The following is an 18,588-nucleotide window of genomic DNA, read 5'->3' as shown; positions in this document are numbered from 1 at the left end:
GTTTCTATATTAAATCACCATTTAAAAGGAAGCAGGATCAATTGTGCTTGGGTGCAGCATCATGGAAGCTCCCTGGTGTGAGGAACTTGTACAATGTGTGAAAAATGTTGCAATGTGATTTTTTTTTAAAGTAGCTATATTCCTTATCGCTGATTGCCATCTGAATTAAAAATCATTCTAATCTGAAAATGTTTAAAATGAAACTTCTATCATATGAAAGTGAAAAAACATCTTAAGAGTTTTGAAAAAATACTATGGGTTATTTTGTTTTACTCTGCATATGCACACAAATTGGATGGAAAATTAGTGAGAAATTGTATAACTGAGTCATCCCATTATTGGCGTAGATGTGAGTTGTTGGTTGACTGAGCTTCTGTGTTCTCTCAGGATGGGCCCCCTCCAGGTTTGGGTCGTGTGATTGGAGAACTGGGAGAGGATGGCTGGATTAGGGTTCAGTGGGACACTGGCAGTACAAATTCTTACAGGATGGGGAAGGAGGGAAAATATGACCTCAAACTGGCTGAGCCACCACCTGCAGCTCAACCCACAACAGAAGACTCTGATACAGAGGATGATTCTGGTAAGAAAAAATACTTTGTTAAAATGGAGGCAGACTTCTTTCTGAATCTTGAGTGTTAGGACTTTGTAAGATCAGCAAAACTCATTTCACAACAGGGAAAAAAAATATCCAAAAAGCTTTTTCTTTACTTACCTGGCATAAATTTATATGTGGCTGATGTTCCTCTTCAACATAGAAAAGCTGTTTTGAAGGGATAGCAAGGTCATGCGTCTGCTGATCATGCATTTGGGAAGGAGGGGTATACTTTCCAACTGCTATGATTTCAGTGCTGTATCATGGCAGGCACATCTGGATATGATAGTGCTAATTTTAATGTCAGAATTATAATAAATATTCCTAGGACGTGTGTTTGTCTCACATCTTGTCTTTCTCTCTTTTTGAAGTGTTGGTTTTCATGGGAAAAATGGTGTGGTGGGAAGAGCTTGGAAACATCCACAAGAACTACATGATGACTTGCAATTTATACCATGGTGTTTGAACTATAGGATGCTTTCCATGATAAGAATTATAAAAATCATACTACTTCAAGTAGTGTCCCAATGGGTGCTCCACGTCAGGTGTGCGTGTCTCTCTCAAGCCCTTGAACAGAGATTTTATGCTAGCAGTGCTTGTTTTGCCTGTTCGTGTGCCCTGTGCCTCCATGTACTGGACACCGAGGTCATATAGGGTTGCATGGGCGAACCAATGTCAGTTCCTTCTCTACTGCCTTGGCATGAGGCAGAGCTCTAGCGTGCCTGCCTTGAGTGTGCCTTGTCTATTTTGTATTCTTGTTGTTGTTAAGATTACTTAGTATAGTTTATCGTGAGTAGTAGTTATAGTTAGTAACTTGTAGTAGTGAGAGAATAGTTCTCCCCCTCCTCTCTTTCTCCTTGGGGAGCCTTGTCTTCCTGGCAGGGCGTACCTGGCTTGCCAGGCTACAAAAGCTGCCTTTCCTGCCGAGAGGCTATACCTGTGATCGGCAGCCACTCGGGGGGTCGATCTAAGTTATGCAACTTCAGCTATGTGAATAACATTGTTATACCAATAAAATAAAAACCATCAGGATCTCATGAAAGGGGAAAAGGCAAAATGCCACATTTATTGTGAATACAGAAAGAATCATAGTAAGCAGTTAGTTATAGCTGTAACATTCCATTCAATTTTATATTTATTCACACATTCATTTATACACACACACAGGTTCTACAAGGTTGTTAACATAGTTACCAGCCTTAGAGTTGCTCATGCCAAGCCACTGGCCAGGTGGCCTGGACACGAGGAGGGAGCAGAGCCTTGTCAGATGCACATCTGACGCTCCTGGAAGTTGGTTTGCAGAATCAGACCCCAAAGTTCAGTTTCTAGAGTCCATTTTTATAGGAATTTATTCCTATGCCAGTCTATGGGAATTACTTCATCATGCTGTTGCTGAATCAATCAGCAGATGGCACGTTCCTGACGGCTCAGTGTTGTTCTTCGGTTCTCCCATCCTTGAAGCTGTTGGGTGGATTCCAGTCTGCCCTCTAGGGGTCCTCTGGTTGTTTCCACTTGACGCCTTCTTCAGCCAATGGACACTGGATTCTTAGGCTGGCACCTCCCTGATCATTCAGTTATTATCCATACCAAGCGTCCATCCACATACATCCTCTATCTCTATTTTAATCACAATTGTTAACAAAGCGAGATAAATACAACGAAAGGGCGGGGAGTCTCTGTGTGCTGTTTCTGTTGTTACAAAGTATTGCTTTGAGAACAGACTCTGTCTTAGAATGTACTAACACAATTAGCAGCTTGAAAGTGTCACACAGAGAGGGAGAGAAACAGTACCAAAAACCAAGAGACCTCTTAATTAGTAATACCCTGGAATTTAAACTATGGGGAGTCAAACTCATTTGTGATTTTAATACAAAACTTCTTTAATATGATCCAACGTAGCAGAAGTGGATGTACTTAGATCGACTTACCGTGGTGTCTTCGCTGCTGTGAGTCGACTGCTGCCGCTTCCCCGTTGACTCTGCCTGCGCCTCTTGTGGTGCTGGAGTATAGGAGTCGATGGGAGAGCGCTCGGGGGGTCAATTTATCGCGTCTAGACTAGATGCAATAAATCGATCCCTGCTGGATCAGTTGCTGTAGTGAAGACATACCCGAAGTGTGTTGGTTGCGTGGGGGAGTCTCATGTCTCCCAGAAGTGCAATTTCTGCCTAGCCCTCAAGTCTAGGGCAAGGAAAAACAGGGAGATTAAGTTCAGACTGTTAAGGATGGAGCGCTCACTTCAACATATATGAGTCAGGTCAGGGGGGCACCCCGACCCCCGGCATATCTGTCTCTGGACAGATGCATTCCCCTTTTGACCTTGGTGTAGGCTTCCCGTAAGAAGGGGAGATTGTTGAAAGCTTCTGAGAAGGCTCCCAAAAAGAGGAGTAAGGACTCATCAGAAGGAGCCTGCTCTGAAAAAGCTTGGGTCCCCTGTCAGATCTGTGGTCTCCAAAGCTTCAACCTCTTGGCTAGGTACTGTGGGGTCAAAGGACTCCCCTTCTGGTACTGGCAGAACTGGAAAGCCCCAGAACTCAAGACAGAGACATGGCACCGACAGAGCTTCATTACCTTCTAGCAGGGACAGCATAAGCACCTGGGTCTGGTACTGTTGGGCTCAGTCCCACAGTTGGCACCTACCCAGTTGGCACCCTTGTTACTGAGCAAGCAATGGCAGCAGGCTCCATCAATGCCCACATCGGTATGCCCGTCAGCAATGGTACTATCCGCTTCAGCCACCACATCGGTACCGATTCCTTACTTGGTATGGCAAGAATTTAGCAATGCAAGTAATAGATGAGCTGCAATCCCTGCTCCTCATAGGTAATGAGCATCTTCCTTTCCCCAGTACTGCAGGACTCTTTGCCTTTTTCTGTGGGGGCCTCAGCATTTTTATTGAGGAGGACGAAGGGGACTTCAAGGGTTCCCCTACGTATCCTGTCAGGAGCCCATTGTTTGACAGTCACAGGGAAGATTGTGACCATCATCAAAGAAGGTGGAACCAATTCTGCATGCCACTCCCACACCTGTCTGGAGTCCCCCCAGTGGGCTATATTGGGATCCCCGGCCTGCTTACTGATAGCAACTCTCCAGACCACTAGTACCTTCTCAGAGGGAGACTTAGGCTTATTCAGTCCTATACTCTCCAACCACACCCCTCGTCCCCCACACAGGAGGAGACATTTGAGGAACAGGAATCCAGGGTGGCTAAAGAGGCTACCCCTCAAACACGCATTTAATCCTTATCTTCAACCAAAGCAGTTATGCCTCCACCACCTTACATGGCTGCTGATTTCCAGAAATTTAAAGATCTAATAAGCTGGGTAACTGACTCTCTTCAGATTCCACTTGAAGAGGTCAGGGATTTACATCACAAACTGCGGGATATTCTTCAGTCAGCAGTGCCCTCCAGGATGGCGTTACCCATCAACAGGGTGCTCCTGGATCCAGCTAAGACTGTCTGACCAACACCTGCTACTATTCCACCAATGTGTAAAATGGAAGATAAAAAGTATTGTGTTCCCCTGGAGGACTTTGATATCTTGTTCTCCCTTCCCCGACCCTGGCAGTGGATGCAGTAAAAGAGCAGGGTAGGCAGCACTTCTCAAGTTCTGCTCCACGTGACAAGGACCGTAAGAGACTGGATCTGTTTGGCCAGAAGTTCAATTAATCAGCAGTTTTGCAGTTCAGAATTCAGAACTATCAGGCAGTAATGGTCAAATACAGTTTCGTGAACTATAATAGACTGATGGCCTTTATTGAACACCTGCCACCAGGACCATAAGGAACAATTCTAGTTCAACATTTCAGAGGGCCAGTTATTGGCCAGGACCACTCTTCAAGCATCCATGGCAGTATTTATGAGCAGGGCATCATGGCTCTAGCTCCTGGTGTTTGTGAGAAATACAGAACACTGCTGAGGACTTCCCCTTCAATGGTTGTAGGCTTTTCTTGGAGACCACAGATGGAGGACACTGAAGGACTCTAGAGCCACTTTACATTCCCTGGGCATTTATACACCTACAGATAACTGTTTAGTAGGTCACAAACTGCCCAGAGATCACCTCCTGCTCAGTTCTCTGGATTCCATAGATCCACTGAGCTTCCACAGGAAAAGACACAAAATTTCAGAGAAAGTGGGCCACCCGCCCTTTTTTCACGACCACCCAACCATCTTCTATGCAACAGTTTTGACGGGGTCGGTCAGGGGTTCAAATCCTCCCCCATGTCTACTTTTATAGCTGTGTTCGTTTGCCCACCACCCTCCCTTTGGAGATGCCTTACCTATTTCCAACATGCCTAGAGGCAGATTACTATAGACAAGTGAGTCATAGAGGTCATAACATCCATTTTACATCCTTCCTTCCTTTTCCCCATCCCTCTTCAGGGACCCCGCTCATGAGCTTTTGTTGAGAGAGGAGGTGATCTTTTTCCTCTAGTTAGGAGCAATAGTCTCCTCCTCTTCACATGGGCAAGGGGTTTTACTCAAAGTATTTCCTTGTACCAAAGAAGGATGGAGGGTGGAGACTGATATTAGATCTAAGACTTCTAAACAAGTTTATAAAGCCTTACAATTTCAGGATGGTGAGTTCTTTCACTGGAGAAGGGGGATTGATTTTCAGTCCTTGACCTACAAAATGCATATTTTCATATCCCAGTATACCCTTTGCACAGGATAGGTCTGTGATTCTCTATAGGCCAGGATCAGTTTCAATACCAAGTGCTCCCCCTTGATCTTTCCTTGGTCCCAAGGGTGTTCTCCAAGGTCCTGGCAGTAGCAGTGGTGATCCTAGTCTTCCATTACCTTGTTGACTGGCTACTCAACGGCCATTTTTACGAAGCAGTGTTATCTTCCACGCAGATGGCCCTTGCTCTTCTAGGAGTTGTCTTCAGCTAAATGTAAGGACATCCACATTATCCCCATAATTAAGATACAGTTTATAGGGGCTTCCCTGGCTGTTGACGAGTTCAAAGCCTGCCTTCCCTTAGATAGGTTCATAACCAAGTCAAGTTTGGTACGGACAATCATTGGAATCTTTGCACCACTATAAGGAACTGTCTTCAGCTCTGGGGACACATGGCAACTTGCACTTTTGTGACTGATTTTGCAAGGTTATGTCTCACTGTTTTCAAGGTTGGCTCAGAATGTCCTATTCAGTAAGACACACCTTGGACAAACAGGTGACGGCTCCTATTTAAGTGAGGAACTCCCTGGATTGGTGGAGAGAGCAACTCAATGTCTGTGAGAGTATTCCTTTCTGTTGCCCTGCTCCATCGCTAACTTTAACAACAGATGCATCATTGTGGGGATGGGGAGCTCATCTCAGTGCTTTCACAGCTCAGGGGAGATGGGCAACTCAGAAACAAATCTCCACATCAATCTGTTGGAGTTCAGGATTGTCAGTAATGCCTGCTTCCATTTTCTGTTTATCTCCTCTCACGGGAAGTGGGTTGCACAGTTCATCCTCCTCAAGGAGTGACAGCACATTTTACCAGGTCACAAGCAACATACATGGCATTGCTTTAGAAAGTACTAGTGTCTGATACATGTAGGGCTACTATATGGGTTTCCATATGTGCATTTTCAAAGCACTACGCTTTAAGCCATGCTGTCAGATCTGATGTGGCAGTTGGTACTGCAGTACTGTCTTCAGTTCTGGACTCCGTTCCAGTGCTCCCTCCTTCCCCTGAGGAAACTGCTCAGAAGTCACCTGAAATGGAGCATCCATAGAGACAGTACTTGAAGAAGACGAGGTTACTCACTTTGTGTAGTAACTTCAGTTCTTTGAGATATGTAGCCTTGTGGGTGCTCTACTGCTCTCCCAATCTTTCCTTCTCTTCAGACTGTTCTCTGTGGAGACATTCGAGTGGAGAAAGGACTGAGGGAGGTTTGCCTGCACGTTTCTGTGTAGCCTCAGTGTCCAGTGTGAGGAGGCATATAGGGCATGTGTGCGGGCCAGACTGGTGGTACTAGTGGAAAATCTCTAATCAAATGTTTGAGAGTTGCATGTGCACCTGAAGTAAAGCACCCATAGGGACATACATCTCAAAGAACTGCTGTTCTTTTTGCCTTTTTCAGAACATTTTGTTTACTGTGTTACAGGATTACTTTAGTAACAAGCTATCTTTTGTCTCTTGCTTCAGAGGGAGAACAAGCTGAAAGGAATCTTCACCCCACTTCCACGATGCTGATGAGTACCGTGAACCTGTTACAGACGCTTTCTCTCTCTGCTGGAGTCCATGCTGAAGTTATGCAGAATGAAGCGACCAGAACTTTGTGTGGATTGCTTCGCATGTTGGTGGAGAGTGGAACGATAGATAAATCAAGTATGTGTTACATGGCATAGTCTGACCAAATAAACCCATCAGCTTTCAGGCGGTATATCTTGCCTGATTTTGCAGTAATTCCTTTATTTAATTCCTAGTCTTTTAAGGTCAAAGTTCAGTAACATTTAGACCTTCTCAAAGCATCAATTTTACATATTTGTGGAAACATCACAAATTGTTTTGTGGATAGAATACGCATTTCTCTATTAGTACTGGTGTGCTGCACACTATACAAAGCCCAGACAATCCAACCGGTAAATGGCTTCCATTATAAGGAATCTTAAGTCAAAAAGGACTTTTCAGGTTAGGAAGGACAGCATGACTTTATAATTAGGCGAATCATAAATTTGATGATATATAGCATCTTTATAATACTAGTAACTTTAAGCAAATTTTCCAAAATGGACAGAATTGTAAGGTAGTGTAGTCAGTGTGTGGGTGAGAATTTGCTTGCGAGAGATATTCTCTTTCTTGGAGTATGCCAGAAATTAATTCTTAATGGACTTCAACTAAACTGGAAGTCAGTTAATTAACTTTATATTTAGGGGCAATTTTGTAGCAGAGCTTTAAGATCTGTCTAACAAAGTGGATCACTTTGAGAAATTGTGGTACAGTTGGCAGAAAAGTCAGCTGTTCATGTATTTTTATTTCCAGCTTCGTTGCCAAATAAGTTGGTTTATAAAGAGCAGCATAGAAGCTGGTGCACGTTAGGATTCATTCGAAGTATAGCACTCATGCCTCAGATGTGCAGCACGCTTAGCACATCTCAGTGGATAACTTTGCTAATGAAAATTGTGGAGGGGCATGAATCTTTCACTGCTGCATCACTACAGAGACAGGTAATGTGTTTCCAGATCATTTTCATATGCAATGAATTTGGCATTTTTTGTCTTGTTACAGTACAGTTTAAAAAGTGAACAGTTTTGAAGGTGCCTCTTATTTAGTTGTAGGAAAGGTAATATCAGAATTTTCTTGCTTTAAAAATCCTCCTGCAAGTTAACACTGCACAACAAGGTTATGTAAAATGTTGTTCAATGCAAGAGAGAGAGTTGGTTGGCACCTGTGGGCCTAATAGTAAAGGTTGCTAGGGAGGTGAACTGGCTATGCACACAGTGTCTCTATAGCCACAACAGACAATTAAAGAAAAATGAACAAACTCAGACTATTTTAAATAAAATAACCAAATTGCTTAGCTTGCCTGTCCTTTTTTATTGGCATGCTATATCTTTGCATTCAAGTTAGTGATAAAGAGTGAGTGATCTAAAACTGCCTGCAGGAAGGGGTTACCAGTTAGAACTGTACACTGATGTGTCAAATTTATCGCCTGTGTAGCTTTTCCATTGTAAATAAATTTCTTCTGTACGCAAGATTTGAACGTATAATTCTCCATTAATGGTGCTTTTCTGTTGCTTGCATCTTCTCAAAGGTAGCCCTGCCAGTTAACTTAGGGCAGGAATATACAAACGTGATCCTGATCTCTTCCTCAGTCTGATACATTTAGGTTGTGACTTTCTTTCAGTATGTACCAGAGGCTGTTCACTCATGCAGGATCTAGGTTGTGTTCTCACCCTTATGAGATTCTCTGTATTCAGCCAGCTAAACATCATGGTATGTCAACTCTGCTACTTTACTCTTACCCTAATTTTGAAGCCAATTTTGGGACAGCAGAGAGCATTTCTTCCTTCTCTCCAAGGGGTTAGGACAAAAATGGGTGTGCTTCCTTAGCATGATTGAACAAATGGAGCTGCAAAAAGCTGAAAGGAGCTCCATTTGTGAGGGGATCCTCTTGGGAGCTGCATAAAGAGAGCCTTCATGCATTGACTCCATGACTGCAGAAGACATTCTTCCAGGGAAAGGTGATCAGTGTGGATAGCTTGTGGTGGGCCACTGTTTTTATATGCATGATTCAAAACTTATCTAGAGACACCTCTGCAAGGGTGGATCAGTCTTCTCTTAGTGTCCAGGGCCCAGAAGACAAGGCTGTCCTTGTTGACTGGAGAATAGTCAAGATTAATAAGACCATAATACCTCCACATCTGACCCGGGATCATGGAGGGGGCTGGGAGAATGGTGACAAAACTCTGAAGACATACCTGTGCTGTCCTAGATGTATATTGCAAGAAAGATGCAACCTACTTGTATTGGACTTGGGGAGTTCATTCCCAGAAAGAAAACCAGTTTTCCAACTTAAAATGCAGATGCATATTTATTTGCTAAATTGAGAGACAGTGATACTAAGCATTGGCTATATGCGAAAAGCTCCTCAAGCATTGTTCTGGCTGCTGTTTGCACTCTGATAACATTACCTCTTACGATGTTAGGCTCCTGTGCCTTCACTGGAATAGAGTTAGGGTGTAAACAAATTCACCCAAAAGTGTGTATTAGTATGACTGCTGTTGATTCTTATATTTGGAATCTAAACCACGTCTCTTTCCCCATCACTTTAATTCCTGTTCTGATACTTCTTTGTTTTCAAGTCTTATGAGGGTGATCTTACTTTTTGCCAATCTGTGTGTAGCTCTGCGGAGGAGCCCTGTGTGCTTTGATGCTGGGCAGTGTTAAATTAGGATTGCCAGTTTTGATTGGACATATTCCTGGAGGTTTCATCCCATGGCAGTCTTTAATTAAAGATTAATCTTCAATTCCTGGAGTCTCCGGGACCATCCTGGAGGGTGGGCAACCCTATGTTAAATACAGCTACTACTAGTATGAAATTAGCAGTTCCTCTTAATATTGATAAATGGGCAAATAAGCAAGAAAATAACTAGGTAGCTATGGACCATTTAAGTTTCAGCAACCAAAATTGTAGGGAAGAGCACAAAAGATGGCTAATAGTTAAGTCTTTCATTTCCATATAGATATTTCTAATTCAAATGTTCTTGTTTTAGAACCCTGATCCTATAGAAGTTATTTGCTGAAATGACTTGAAATAAAATAACACTAATTCTAATATCTACTTTTAGATCCTTGCTGTGCATTTATTAAAAGCGGTACTTCCATCCTGGGACAAAACTGAAAGATCAAGAGACATGAAATTTCTTGTGGAAAAACTATTTGGTTTCTTAGGCAGCCTACTTAGTACTTGCTCTTCAGATATCCCACTACTCAGAGGTAGAGCAATTTTTCCTTAATGGTTTAATTTGTTTTTCCTATCTTAAATCATCTGCTGAGATTCTGCTATTTCTTTTCAGAATCTACTCTGAGGAGGAGGAAGGCCAGGCCTCAAGCATCTCTAACAGCAACTCACAGCAGTACTTTAGCAGAAGAGATAGTGGCACTGCTGAGGACGCTCCATTCACTAAGCCAGTGGAATGGACTCATAAACAAGTACATCAACTCTCAACTAACCTCCATCACCCACATCTTTGCAGGAAAACAGTCAGAAGGGGTAGTTTCCACGTTTTAAAATTAGCTCATTTTTCTCTAGAAGTGTTAATTTTTAATGTTTTAAATATTAAAACTATTTTAACAATGTTAAAGTTTGATTTTAAAACTATTCTATGTAAAATTATTTTTTGTATTGCAACTTTCAACTGGATTGATGACTGTATAAATTATTTTTTTTAATGAAGTAGATAAAAGTACTAGTTTTCTCCCTACAGTTAACTTTACTATTCTTTATCAGGCTGTTTTAGAAGACTACTTCACTGATTCTGAGAATCCAGAGGTGGGAGGCTTAATGGCTGTACTAGCAGTGATTGGCGGAATAGACAGTCGCTTGAGATTGGGTGGACAAGTCGTTCACGATGAATTTGGAGAAGGCACAGTGACGCGCATCACACCAAAAGGAAAAATCACTGTTCAATTCTATGACATGCGAACATGTAGAGTGTGCCCCTTAAGTCAACTAAAACCGGTAAGTAAAACCGGTCTTTAATATTACAGAAAGTGTGAAAATTGTGTTTTTTGTGAAAAAAGAAACTTAACTTGGCTCTGTTTTACAAAGGAGAAATAGGCTAGTCTGACCAGGGGTAGGATGTGTGGTATAAAAAATTATTTGTCCAGGGAATATACATCTGCTAGTCCCACAACTGTGCATTTCATGCTCATTTGCAAATCAAGGCAGTCTTCATGCATGTCTTTGCAGGGCTTTATCTTTATTAGAAAAAATATATTAACTCAGTTTAGCTGTTTTCACTAGTTAAAAAGGTATGCAAACTCAGGGTTAAATCCTAGTGAAGACAAGGCAGCTTGTAGCTTTCATATTAATAAGCAAGTTGAGATAAAGACTAGGATACACCATAGTCTCATCTGCTAATTAGTGTGAAAACTAGAAACTGCCTTGTCTTCACTAGGATTTTGCCTTGCGTTAACACACCTTTTTTTTTGCCTTGTGAAGTCACAGCATAAGAGGCTCCTGTGCACTTAAAGCCCCAGTCTGTTGCAGGGGTTGCAGTTGACACTCATGCTATCTGCTTTTCCTTTCTGCCGGTGATACTCAGATCCCTCTACTTATGACTACAGTCCTAGCAGCTTCTTTATTTTCTTAGTGTTTTTAGAGACCAAAGTTCTCTTCAATTGTTCCAGTTCAAGAGCAATTAAATAAACACTAGTTATCCTCTTAAAATATAAACAATCCATACGTTTTTATGAATTTCTAAAGATTTGAAAAATGCTTAACCTTTTGGTTCTTTTAGCTTCCAGTGGTGGCTTTTAATGTGAACAACTTGCCATTCACTGAACCCATGTTGTCTGTCTGGGCTCAGCTGGTAAACTTGGCCGGAAGTAAAATAGAAAAACACAGAATGAAGTCTCCCAACCAGGGTCTTTCAGGTACAGTTTCCTGTTTATCATACGTTAACCCTTCTCTGGAAAATATTGCTAACATTAAATAGATATTAGGAAGGTACAGAAGTTCTGTGGAAAGTTGTTTTCTACTTGGTCAGCATTGAGTAGGAAGTGATATATGAAGGCACATACCACCACTTACCCCAAAGTGGAGCAAGAGTCATAGGAGAAGCACATGCAAGTACGCAAGGAAGTGCATTGATGCACTGTACAGGGTATCCAGTTTATATCTTGGCTTGAAGAATGGCTGCCATCTATGATGTAAATGTAGTTTGAGGCTGGAGTCTTTGTTGCAAATTGAGTTTTCTGAAAATAGTTGATGCACCTGATATCTACCTAGTTTGCTCTTACCTGTTGCATTTTAAGCAGTGTGCATGACTTAGTTAGTGCATGTCAAGCTGTGGTGTAAATCTGCATGATAGCATGCCATTCACCGGGGTGTGTGTATCCTGCTACTGTGCACTAAAAGTTTCCTACTGCACGTTGGCCGTACATCAGTGCATGGTTGCGGCGTCTACACAAAATGTTGGTGCCCAATATGCTAGTGCACTGTAGAATAGCACCCCACATTGCCACCACTAACTGTTTGTCTAGACAAACCTTAAGTTCACGAAGTGCATGACAGCTGAGACGCACTGTCTTAGTATCGACATCTGGAATAGGTCCAGCGTGGGTTTCTTATAATGAGGCACTTAAACTTTATATTTTAGTTCTTTCATCTTGTTTGAGCTTACCATTCATAACTGTTGGTACTAAAAATGTATTTTTGTGATGGGATCATCAGATTGTAAAAATAAATGTTTACCTTTGTTACTTTGAATGCTGTTGCTTTCTGGTTAATGGCCATTTTATGTTTTTGATAGGTCAAGTGGATTTGGATCTGCTGAGATGCCAACAGTTAAAATTGTACATATTGAAAGCAGGTCGAGCTCTGCTTTCTCACCAGGATAAATTAAGGCAGATCTTATCTCAACCAGCTGTACAAGAGGCTGGATCGATTCCCACAGGTACAGCTTTTTATCGTAACAAGATGAATTAGTTGTCCTGTCAGCCACAGGCTTTTCAATATTTAACCTCTTGTTGATTATTAGTCTTCAAAATAAAATGTTGTCTTCAATGTCCTCTTGAGTTTAAAATGTAACTAATATGTATGGTTACGGGTTGTGTGATGGCTTTATTCGGCAGCTATACCTGATGAGTACCGCAAAGACTCAGAGATGATTACTTTCAAAAACTGTTTCTAAATTTTTACTGGTCCTGAAAGTGTTTTCCTGTTGTTTTTAGATTAGGCAGGTAAAGATTTTGGACACTAAAATGTTGATCACCGAACTTATGATTCTTACATATTTAATATGACTCTTTAATATTTTTGTTATTTGAATACTAAATTTGTAAACACCTCTCTATGCTGCCCCAAAATGTAAATAAAACACATTTGTACCTCTTGTTATGGCTTCTTCTGTCATTTTCAAGGTGGTGATTGATGTCTTAAGCAGTTTCTCTTTCTACTTGAAGAGGAGCTACAAATGGTGGATTGAAATTAAGTGGATAAAATAGTGATCTTGGGGGATGGTGGAGAAAAGGAAGTCTAATGTCTATTGCATTTTAATTCATTCGGCTCCTCTTAAACATGTGGATGAGAACTGCTCAAGTCATCACCAGATGCCCCTTCTTAATTCACTGGGATATGGAACACAATGGAGAGGTATTACTCTAAAATTTTAAACTTACATATACAGTTGAACCGCAGAGTTATGAACACCAGAGTTACAAACTGACAGGTTAATCATATACTTCATTTGGAACCGGAAGTACACAATTAGGCAGCAGCAGTAACAACAACAACAACAAAAGCCAGTACAGTACAGTACTGTGTTAAATGTAAACTACTAAAAATAAGGGGGGGAGGTTTGTTCTTTTTTAAAAGAGATTTGACAAGGTAAGAACTTGTTTCTGTGCTTGTTTCATTCAAACTAAGGTGGCTAAAAGCAGCATTTTTCTTCTGCATAGTAAAATTTCAAAGCGATATTAAGTCAATGTTCAGTTGTAAACTTTTGAAAGAACAACCATAATGTTTTGTTCAGAGTTACGAACGTTTCAGAGTTATGAACAATCTCCATTCCCGAGGCGTTTGTAACTGAGGTTCTGTATTTTGTGCAACTAAGGTTTTACAAATGTTAACATTCAGTAACAAATAAGAAAAATGAATATGTATCAATAAGTTAGGTAACCAGTTTTATCACATAATTCTAATTATCATCTTGCTTTCATTTTGCTTAAATGATTTTTTTAGCAACTGATTATTCAGTGGTTGCAAAAAACTGAAGATTAATACTTTGCCTCCTGAAAGCAGGGTTTTAAAGTTTTCTCTCATTTTATAAAGTAATGATTGCTGATTCTGTGGCTCTTGTGCTAGCATCTGCTAAAATCATGTTGAAACTCAGCTGAATGTTAGAAAAAGCAAGATGATCAGATTGGTGTCATTTTAAAATTGGATATTCTCTAACTTGTCAGAGCTAGAAACAAGTGCTATATTAGTAGTATGGGGAAAATGGAATGCTGGGACTTCTCTATCATATTTAATATTTCTTTCTAGTCTTTTCTGGTTTGTGTCTCAGCTATTACTGGTCTTGGGACCCAAATGTTGAGTCAGTATATATTTCTTTCCTTGCTTCAACTACTGGAGTGACGGGAAAACATCCTTCAAAAGTACAGAATCCAAACCTAGTCAGTCAAAATGAAGTGTACTCATTTGGAGGAGTCGTGATCTCTGGGGTCATAGAATATTCTTTTAATGACTCCCTCTTGTTAGGGAGAGAGAGGGCTCCATCTAGAGCCTATCAAACATGCTGTCAGCATCAGTTAGAGGGGGAGAACTCAAGAACTGTACCAAGTGTTCTCCAAGAGCGTAGTATGCTTCCTTTTGTAATAATGTCAGGTCTGGTAAGATAAGAATTCAAGCTTAATAGTGCATGCCCACTATGCCAAGTGGCTTCTGCCAGACTAGCTCTAGATATGGTAGTAAAACTAGTGTTTGACTAGAAGTTTAGGTCTTTTGAGGCTTGTGTTCAGAAAATTTGCTGTACTGCACATGCTCCCTTCTAAATTTGAGATGGAATGTGGTGGACATTATTCCTTTGTATGTTTGATCCACAAGACACTTTAACACAGCATAATTTACCTTATATTAATTGTAATTTTATTGACTAAAACTCATTTATTTCAGAGGATGGAGCAGTTGCGTCCCCTGACATAGGAGACATGTCTCCTGAAGGACCTCAACCTCCCATGATCCTCTTACAGCAGCTTCTGACAGCTGCTACCCAGCCGTCACCTGTGAAAGCAATATTTGACAAACAAGAGCTTGAGGTACAATCAGTGTTCTTTCCTCATTTAAAACTTTCTACTGAGCACTCAAATTCAAATTCCCATTGATGACTATTACTTCTCATTTTTCAAAGATTCTGTAAATGAAGCTGAACATTTACTGATGTACAGTACATATAGATTGCTAGTTCTACCTAGACTTCAGTGTGTGTTTACTTGTCTTTGTTTAGGCTGCTGCTTTGGCAGTGTGCCAGTATCTAGCTGTGGAGTCCACACATCCTTCCACTCCACTGTTCGAAGACTGTAGCTCCAGTGAGGCCACAACACCTGTTACAGTGCAGCATATCCGACCTGCAAAAGTGAAGAAGCGCAAACAATCTCCCATTCCACCCCTCCCTATTGTAGTTCAGCTTATGGAAATGGGATTTCCTAGGAAAAATATTGAATTTGCACTGAAGTCGCTCTCAGGAACCTCCGGAAGTGCTTCTGGATTACCAGGTATTTTACATAGTTACCATTAATAATGTTATGGGGAAGAAGGGAAATTAACAGACTAGAATGCTACTAGTACGGAGAATTTAAACCTCTGTATGACATACCAAAGGAAGCCCATATTAATTTGGTTGGCTTATTGTTTTCTCCGCTAGGAGTGGAAGCCTTGGTTGGTTGGCTGTTGGATCACCCTGATGTCCAGATTACTGATCTCTCAGATGCTGATACTGTATCTGATGAATATTCAGATGAGGAGATGGTAGAAGATGTGGAAGAAGCTGAGGCTGCTTGTCCTGTCGTAAGTATTTAGTCATTCCAAAATAGATAAAAAAAAAAAAATTAATGGATTAAAAAACATGATACATAGATTGCAAGATGTGTAATTATATCCTTCACTTACAAATTACAAAGGGTGTCATGCTACCCCCATCAAATCTGTTCATCGACAGTTTTAAGTTTTGAAAGACCTGCATCTATAGCATTTCACTTAGCTTTTTTCTTCAATACTGAACTGGAGACCATAATTACTGGTCAGATGTTTCTCATAGGAGACTATATCTCTGAATTTTTACAATAGACAACACACTTTGCTTGTGCATTAACAAGCATTTCAGTGCCACTAGTGTGTCGGATAGTTCAGGCTTCAGGAATGATTTCAAAAATTCTGTTTAGCCTTTTTTGGAAACTACATCAACCTTGACTGAGTTTGAAGTTTAGACATTTTTAAAGTGTCTCTCCTTCTCCTACCCCAGTGATTTGAAAAATAAAAGTATGATATTTTGGCTAATCAAAGCATGACTTGAATGGCACTGAAAGCCACAAGTGAAATCACTTAATTTTTTTGTTTATAAAAACTATGGCTTTCAAAGGCAAAGACAATAAAGTGGCCTATCAAACTAACAATGTCACCCGTAGCAGTTCTGAATATGAATTGCACTATTTTTCTATACACTTTCAGGAAACCTAAATCTGTGTATCAGAGGTTATATCAGTAAATAGCAGTCGAGGAATATCTGCAGTATTCTTGGTTTCCTCAGATTCCTATGTCTAAGATGTACTGGCATGTGATTGATTTCATAATCACAATAGGAAAGGATGCATACTATTTGGGAAGAAGAAAAGCCCTGAATTTAGTGGTAAATTATCCAAATTGATAACCTGAGCAAGTTTATAGTTCTAGATTATCAAGAGTTAGTAGGTGGCTTAAATTTAAAAGCTTTGTTTGCTCCTGCTTCTCCCCCTCCCCCCCTTTTTTTCTTTTTGCATAGTTTTTGTAATAGTAACTCCTTTTGGCTTGCTTCAGGAGTCCTGGAAACGTGTTGTTACTCAGCTTGCCCAGTTATTCTGGGTACTAAGCCATAGTCTCAAGTGCAGCAGACCGTAAATGCTAGCCCTTTAGTGAGTTGAATCACAGAGTTATCCTGTTTCTTTGTTCTTTATCTTCACTGTCCCTGCTAATGTGCTTATTTCTCTCCAATGAAAGCAACTACGCACTTCTAAAATGTCCATGTTTGTTGTATGTGTTCTTTTACAGTCTAGTGGTGCTGTTGTTACAGAGAGCCAGACTTATAAGAAACGAGCTGATTTCTTAAGTAATGATGATTATGCCGTGTATGTGCGCGAGAACATTCAGGTAAGCATGGTGGTGAAAGCTGTGTGAAATGTAACTTTTCTCTAAGAGCTCCTTTAACTGCAGGCTTTATGGGATTTTATGATCCTGTTTTATCCAGGTGGGGATGATGGTTAGATGCTGCAGGACCTATGAGGAAGTTTGTGAAGGAGATGTAGGTAAAGTTATTAAATTGGATCGAGATGGACTACATGACCTCAATGTGCAATGTGATTGGCAACAAAAGGGTGGCACTTACTGGGTCAGATATATCCACGTTGAGCTTATAGGTGAGTTGAATATTCATTAACTGCTGTTTAGTACAGCGGTGCCCAGACTTTTCCTGTTGTGCCTCCCCTTACCAGCAATGGAATCTGTCTGTGCCCTCACTCCATTACTTCACAGTTGGCTCAGCAAAGTAGTTTGGGTTAAGGGAGGAGCAGAACTGGATATGGGGAATGGAGGCAGAGCAGGGGGTGGCATGGAGCTGTGGCTGGGGCTGGAGCTGGACAGGAGGCTGAGTGCAGCAGGGGCCGGAGCTGGGTTTTGGCTGTGGCTGGGGTGGAGCTGGGCTGGGGGTGGAATGGAACTGCAGCTGGGGTCTGAGCTGGTCAGACAGCAGAGCAGGGCTGGGTGGCACTCTTTCCCCACGCCCAGTTGGGGCTGGTCTGGGCCCTTCAGTATGTCAACTCCCCCCCACCCCCCCGAACATTTGGAGGGTGAGTCCCACTGGTCTAGTAACTATCTGTACAGTATGCCAAAGGAGAATGCAAGCTTAAAAATAACGTGCTTATTTTTTAAACTTTTGTAGGATTCCCACCACAGAGTTCTCCTTCTCACATTAAGATTGGTGACAAAGTGCATGTGAAAACCTCAATTACTACACCCAAATACAAATGGGGATCTGTTACTCACAGGAGTGTGGGGGTTGTAAAAGGTAATGTAGACTTCCAAAAATGAAAAAAAAATCGCACGTTTTAAACTATATGGATGATATTCTTGCTTTATAAAGTGAAAGGAAGAGAAACTTTTGGCACAGCAGCAGCTGTGGAAGACTATAGTGATTAAAGAGACTATAAAGACTTTTGTTGTTGCCCAGTGTGAGCTGGAAACACAAATGCTCTTCTGTCCCCTTTTTGTTAATACTTTGATCTGCGTTCTCAAAGGTACTTTTACACATTAGAACTGGTGTGTGGGGGTGTATCACACCCAGTTCCAGTAGAGCTTCCCCAGCTGTGGACACTCACTAGGTTGTTGTGTTTGGAGCCCACTTCGGTAGGACCTGTGCGCTCTTGAAACATGAACAGAGTCAAGGCACTGCCCTTGGCTGGGGTCTCAAGGCAGGCTCTCTGAGTGCAGATCCTTTGTCTAGCACCTCTTCTGAGAAACGAGATCCTGTGGTCCAACTACCTAGCCCTTGGAACTCCTGCTGACTCCTCAGAGCTTTAGAACACAC

The 18,588-nt window shown here is 41.4% G+C and overlaps 1 protein-coding gene across 3 annotated transcripts in view; it reads left to right on the top strand.

Moving 5' to 3' along the window:
* Positions 1-18,588, top strand: part of HERC2 (HECT and RLD domain containing E3 ubiquitin protein ligase 2) — a 206,911-nt gene that overhangs the window by 93,990 nt on the left and 94,333 nt on the right. For all 3 annotated transcript variants that reach the window (XM_048858958.2, XM_048858973.2, XM_048858967.2), the window contains exons 37-50: positions 388-580; positions 6,734-6,916; positions 7,571-7,755; positions 9,880-10,027; positions 10,108-10,304; positions 10,542-10,772; positions 11,554-11,689; positions 12,568-12,711; positions 14,931-15,073; positions 15,262-15,529; positions 15,679-15,821; positions 17,058-17,156; positions 17,254-17,422; positions 17,944-18,069. In XM_048858958.2, coding sequence (XP_048714915.2) covers positions 388-580; positions 6,734-6,916; positions 7,571-7,755; positions 9,880-10,027; positions 10,108-10,304; positions 10,542-10,772; positions 11,554-11,689; positions 12,568-12,711; positions 14,931-15,073; positions 15,262-15,529; positions 15,679-15,821; positions 17,058-17,156; positions 17,254-17,422; positions 17,944-18,069 — 2,365 coding nt within the window. The remainder of the gene's footprint in view (positions 1-387; positions 581-6,733; positions 6,917-7,570; positions 7,756-9,879; positions 10,028-10,107; positions 10,305-10,541; positions 10,773-11,553; positions 11,690-12,567; positions 12,712-14,930; positions 15,074-15,261; positions 15,530-15,678; positions 15,822-17,057; positions 17,157-17,253; positions 17,423-17,943; positions 18,070-18,588) is intronic.

Source organism: Caretta caretta, chromosome 1 (genome assembly GCF_965140235.1).
Source record: "Caretta caretta isolate rCarCar2 chromosome 1, rCarCar1.hap1, whole genome shotgun sequence".
Classification (NCBI taxonomy): domain Eukaryota; kingdom Metazoa; phylum Chordata; order Testudines; family Cheloniidae; genus Caretta; species Caretta caretta.
Note: the sequence above shows the minus strand (reverse complement) of the source record. Positions and strands in the feature narration are given on the sequence as shown.